Source organism: Lynx rufus, unplaced genomic scaffold (genome assembly GCF_022079265.1).
Source record: "Lynx rufus isolate CCGP_SWC_20201006 ecotype Redwood Valley unplaced genomic scaffold, mLynRuf1.p SCAF_21, whole genome shotgun sequence".
Taxonomy (NCBI): Eukaryota; Metazoa; Chordata; class Mammalia; order Carnivora; family Felidae; genus Lynx; species Lynx rufus.
In genome coordinates this window covers 23,187,270-23,192,838 of record NW_025814836.1, presented here as the reverse complement: position 1 = coordinate 23,192,838, position 5,569 = coordinate 23,187,270, and the positions used below count along the sequence as shown (strand labels likewise).

At 60.0% G+C, this 5,569-nt stretch overlaps 1 protein-coding gene across 1 annotated transcript; it reads left to right on the top strand.

Moving 5' to 3' along the window:
- RCCD1 (RCC1 domain containing 1) lies at positions 1-5,339 on the top strand. The gene is made up of 7 exons (XM_047086689.1): positions 1-267; positions 359-755; positions 910-1,031; positions 3,206-3,304; positions 3,643-3,810; positions 4,324-4,353; positions 4,945-5,339. The coding sequence occupies exons 1-7, from the start codon at positions 87-89 to the stop codon at positions 5,094-5,096; spliced, it is 1,149 nt and encodes a 382-aa protein (XP_046942645.1). The 5' UTR covers positions 1-86; the 3' UTR covers positions 5,097-5,339.
- The last annotated feature ends 230 nt before the right edge of the window (positions 5,340-5,569 follow it).

Sequence of the window (5,569 nt, the reverse complement as noted above, 5' to 3'; positions counted from 1 at the left end):
GCAGCCCCTGAATCTGGTGGGATTCCTAACCCTGTCCCGCCGCCCACCCCATTCAGGTGGCGGCCAGCAGAGGGCGCCGCCCGAGCATGGCCGAGGAGCGCCGAGGATCCTGGTTCGGCTTCGGTTTCTGCGGCTTCGGGCAGGCGCTGGGCTCGGGGCGCGGGCGCCAGGTGCACAGCCCCGAGCCGCTGCAGACCCCGGGCGAGGGCGAGGGCGCGGACGTCTGCCGCGTGAGCGCGAGCTGGAGCTACACCGCCTTCGTGACCCGTGAGCGTCCCCCCCCACCGCGCCCCCCCATCCGGTCACGACCCCGGGTGAGTGGCCTACCCGCTCCCCAGCCCCCTCTCCGTCCCCACAGGTGGAGGCCGGCTGGAGCTGTCGGGCTCCGCGGGCTGCGCGGCGGGCGGCTGCAGGGACGCGTGGGCCTCGGAGGCGCTCCTCGTGGTGCTGCGCGCCGGGCCGGGACGCGGGTCCGGGACGGAACTGCAGGCCTGGGCGCCGGGTTCGGCGCTGAGCGGAGAGCCCCTTTGGGCCCACACCGTGGGGCCGGAGGCCGAGGGGGAAGACGCACCGGGCGGTGAGCCCCAGGCCGGGGCCCTGCCCCTGTTGCCCGGCGGGCGGGCCTACGTGAGTCCGCGGCCGCCCTTCTACAGCCCTCTGGCCCCCGAGCTGCGGGCGCGCCGGCTGGAGCTGGGCGCCGAGCACGCGTTGCTGCTGGACGAGGCGGGCCAGGTGTTCTCCTGGGGCCAGGGCCGGTGAGTGGGGGGCGTGGCCAGGTGTGGCCCGTGGGCCTCTTGCGGGGGCGGGGGCAGATAAACGTGGCTCCGCGTGGGAGGTGACCGTGTGGGGGCAAGCCGAGTGTGATTGCGGTAAGGAAGGGGAGACCTGACCGGGGTCTCCCTTGCTCAGGCATGGACAGCTGGGCCACGGGACTCTGGAGGCCGAGCTGGAGCCGAGGCCGCTGGAGGCGCTGCAGGGCGTACCCATGGCTGAGGTGGCTGCAGGGGGCTGGCACTCCGTGTGTGTGAGTGGTAAGTGACCTAGCGCCTCTCCAGACAAACTCGGGGGCTCCGAGGCTCCAAACCTTTCTTCTTTTCCGGTGTGGGTGGGTAGCCTAGCCGGGCCTCCTTCCAAGTTCATCCTGCGTTAATCAGCTCAATCATTCGGGACTCCTACATGCCTTTCAAATTCAGCCCCTCTCGGGCACCTGGCTGGCTCGGTCCGTTAAGCATCTGACTCTTGATATCGGCTCACGTCATGATCTCAGGGTTTGTGAGATGGTGCCCGGCGTCTGGCTCTGTACTGACAGCGTCGAACCTGCTTGGGATTCTCTGTCTCACTCTCTCCCCCCCTGTCCCTCCCCCCTCACCCCCCCCCCCACTCCTGTACAGGAGTGCATGCTCAAGCACTCTCTCCCAGAAATAAATAAAACACTAAAAAAAAATTCAGCCCCTCTGCCACAGCCATTACCCACTCACACCGGTACTGTTGCAGTTGTTTTCTACCTTCTGTTGTTGGCCTCCCACCTCTCCCATCCCTCCGCCTCCAGGCAGGGCTGCCTTCCTAAAACACTGCACGGGTGGGTGAAGGGGTGAGGGGTCAGCTGAGCCAAGGAGAATGGAGAAGAAAGGCTCAGTGAGTCAGGTGGCCATGACGTGTGGCCCACAGGGGACGCTCAGATGCCCACGGGGAGGATGAGGGTGGGGAGGGTGAGCCTAGAGTGAGGACCCTCGCTTCGGATTGTAAGTTCGCCTCCCTGGCAGGGCCCCGGCTGCAGCTGATTCCTGGGGTGTTGGGTGGGGCTGGGAGCAGATCTAGTCAAGGGTCTGCATCTGGGGCTCTGGCTGCCACTTACATCTCCGGGGGTCGGGGGCAGCTGTAACAACAACTTATGCCTGCAACCTCCGCCCCCCGTAGTCTCATGTAATGGCCCTGGGTTGGCAGCCAGACCTGAAAACTGCTGGGCCAGAGGGAAGAGAAGAGAGGAGCTGGATGGGAAGTCTCACACTTATGGGTCGGAAGGAGCTGGGAGCCTTGTTTCCTAGAGTGTTTGGAGCACAGGTGCTTCGGAGCAGACATCCTTTTGCCCTCTGTGACCTTGGGCAGGGCACTTAACCCGTCCATGCCGCGTGTCTTCTCGTAAATAAAACGGGATGTGGTCATGTGACCCTCTGTAGGGCTGTCACGAGGAGTGGGTGATTATATTTGAAAAGTGCTTGAAACACTGGCATAGATCGAACGCTTGATAAAAACAAGCTACAGTCGTTAGTGGGTTTTTACAGGTGGGCCATTGCTCCAGCCAACAAACTGTAGTGTTGTGGGAGACGGGGAGGTGAGAGCTTCCAGAAAAGGCCTTCAAGGGTACCTGGGAGGGGGGAGGGCGGATTAACAAAGGGATGTTAACAAAGGGCTCAGTGGGTTTGAAAGGGAAACGTTGGGAACTTCCAAGGGCACATTTCTGAAGTGTGTGTTGTGGGACGTTCCGTGAAAGGGAAGTTTGTGCAAAATGACCTCCAAAGAAGTTGTGGACCAAAGAAAAGGCCTAGTCCAGCTTGACGAGAAACAGTTTACTTCTGGACGTGTGTGGTGGGCAGCTGCAAGTTGGCTGCGACCCCAGCCCTCGAGGCTGGGGAGTCCACGCTGGGGGACCACCTGGAGGAGACTGAGAATAGTTAAGTGTCAGATTCCTTTCCAGAGCAGATCCAAAGACCTTACGCCCCAAGGCTGTTCTTAAGGGCTCTTGTGTGCGTGATCTAAAAAAGAATGTGTCAGGGGGCTGTGCTCAAGAAGGCTTCAGGCCACAGGGCTGTTGTCACAGCAGGTTTGTCCAAGATGGTGTTAGTCCAGGGGCGCCTAGGGGGCTCAGTCAAGCGTTTGGCTCAGGTCATGATCTTATGGTCCGTGAGAGGGAGCCCCGCGTTGGGCTCTGCACTGACAATGCAGAGCCTGTTTGGGATTCTCTCCCTCCCTCTCCTTGCCCCACCCCCACTCATCTCACTCTAAATAGATAAAAAGAAAGAAATAAAAGACCAGGAAACTGCTGGGGGCTGAGGGAGGCTCTGCCCCGTGCTAACTTGGGCAGGGCAGGCATTTGTTGTCCCCAGGGAGCTAGAGGGCACGAGGGAGTTTGGATGGATTCAGGGGTCCTTGGAGGTTGTGGGGGGTTTACAGTCTATTTGATGGGTCCCCTTTATCTCTTTTTCAGAGACTGGCGATATTTATATCTGGGGCTGGAACGAATCCGGGCAGCTGGCCCTGCCCAGCAGGAGCCTGGCAGAGGTTGGCAAGACCGCTGCAGGGGAAGGTGAGCGTCAGTTCTATGCGTGTTTCTGTCAGTCCCGACTCCTGGCCACGTGCTGGCCTGAGACCCCACGGTGTTCAGAAGGGACACATGACAACGTGGGACCCCAGGCCCCGCTGCAGGACCCTTGGCCCCTAGGGACGGGAGAGCGGTGAGGCTGGTGCGTCAACACCACACTCCCTGTGGACCTGTCGAGCCCAGCACGTCCTGGGGGTGCGGGCGGTGGACAGAAGGTGCTCCATGGTGCTTTTGTGCCAGAGGAGCTAATGTGTGGGTAAGGGGTAGGTCCGTGCTCCCTGTGAACCGCCATTATCCTCATCACGCTCCCTGCTTCCCTGAAGCCAGTGGACTGAAGGAAGACGGTTGTGACGTGAGGACAGCCGAGGGTGAGAGTGGAGGCCTGGCCCCCTTCATAGCCATCCAGCCCTTCCCCGCTTTACTGGATCTCCCCCCGGGCACAGATGCAGTCAAGGCCAGCTGTGGATCCCGGCACACAGCAGTGGTGACCAGTGAGTGGGGCTGGGCGGGCTGGATCACAATGGAGCAGGAAGTCCCTCTTCCCGGTCCCACACCCGCTCCGGGAAAGAGTGTGATCACCTTAAACACTGCTATTTTCAGGGTCTTTGACGAGTGCTGAGTAGCTGCCTCACTTCAGTGACTGCGGCCCCAGCCCCCGTGGGGTGTCAGCAGTAGGTCCCCAGCCGGCAGACCCCGAAGGTCCCCCCTCCTAGAGGGAGGCTAGTGTTGGCCTCCTTTGTCTGAGAGCAGAGCCTGCCCAGTCCAGCCTCTAAGACTCCTGAACTCGGTAGCTGTGAGATGTAGCCCCTCAGCTGGCAGAAAGGAAGGTAGACTGGTTCAGCCTGCGTCCTTTATCACCCTGAGTGCCATCACACAGTCGTTAGAGAGTATGTTTTGCTGTGCCCAGCAGAGCTCGTGACACGTACAAGGTGCTGGCTGGGGGTTGTGGCGGGCTGTGTAGACAAATGCCTTGTGACGGCCCCTTCCTGTCTTTCTGGTTGTAGGAACGGGGGAGCTCTACACCTGGGGCTGGGGTAAGTAAGGGCTTGCTCGGGTGATGCTTGAGCCAGTGGAAGGAGACGGGACTGGGAAGGAGAGGGCAGGAGACAACAGCCATGCAGCCGTGAGGAAGCAGGGGCCTCGGCCTGACCACTGGGGAGTCAGGGACTGGACTGTGTATCCCCTTGTCCAGAACCGGCCCAAGCACACCAAAGCTCAGAGACCGGACAGGAGAAAAAGAGACGCTGTTAGTACTTCCCATTTATCTTTCTGAAAAATTGTCTTAAGGGAATAGTTGGGCGGCGTTGATGACCCGTCTGTTGGTCTGCACCGGGCAGAAAAAAAGGTTCCAACAAATCTCTGCTCCGAGTATCTGGGGCGAGGAGCAGGCTGCCCAGAAGAGCATCTTGCCTGGGATGGCTGGTGGCAGCTGCCCCCTTGGGGGCCTGGGGGTTCGCCTGGCCCTGAGGACTCTGTGGCCTGGTCTCCTGATCTCCCAGAGCAGACCCCAGCGGAGTGAAGGATTAGACCCAGCACTTTGGTGCATGGACTGAATTTCCTTCCTGGAGGGGGGGCAGCCCCAAGGTCGAGCGGCAAGGATGGCCAAGGGGCTCGTTTCACTTTAGGTAAATACGGACAGCTTGGCCACAAGGACACGAGCAGCTTGGATCGGCCCCGCCGAGTGGAGTATTTTGTAGACAAGCGGCTCCAGGTAAGGGCTGTGAGCTGTGGGCCCTGGAACACCTACGTGTATGCTGTGGAGAAAGCGGAGGGCTGACGGCTCCAGATAAGGGCATAAGAAATGTACAGTAAATTCTACAGTTAACATCTGCGAAACTCCCACCCCCGGCAAGGAAGCCAGCAGCCCAGATGCCCGCACCCGCCCCTCCCGCCTCACCTTAGGGCCGTGCCTTCCACTTTGTCCTCATGTTAGAAACACCTGGGAGCTTTGGAAGGGAAGCCCAAGGCCAGCACTGCAGACGCTGTGGGATCAGACCCTCCACGTGGGGAGCCTAGGCTGGGGTAGATTTTAAAGCTCCCCCACCTGACCCAAGGTGACTGAATGTAGGGTGGGGATTGGGAACCACTGGGGGTCATCTTTTGTTACTCCCTCCCCTATTCTCTCTTAGAATTGTGTCACCTGTGCGCGTGTCCTTATATGATAGTTTGTCTGCTTTTGAACTTTATGTAAATGGAACCATTCTGCGTATGTTCCTTTGTGTTTTGTTTTTTCATTGAACACGGTATGAT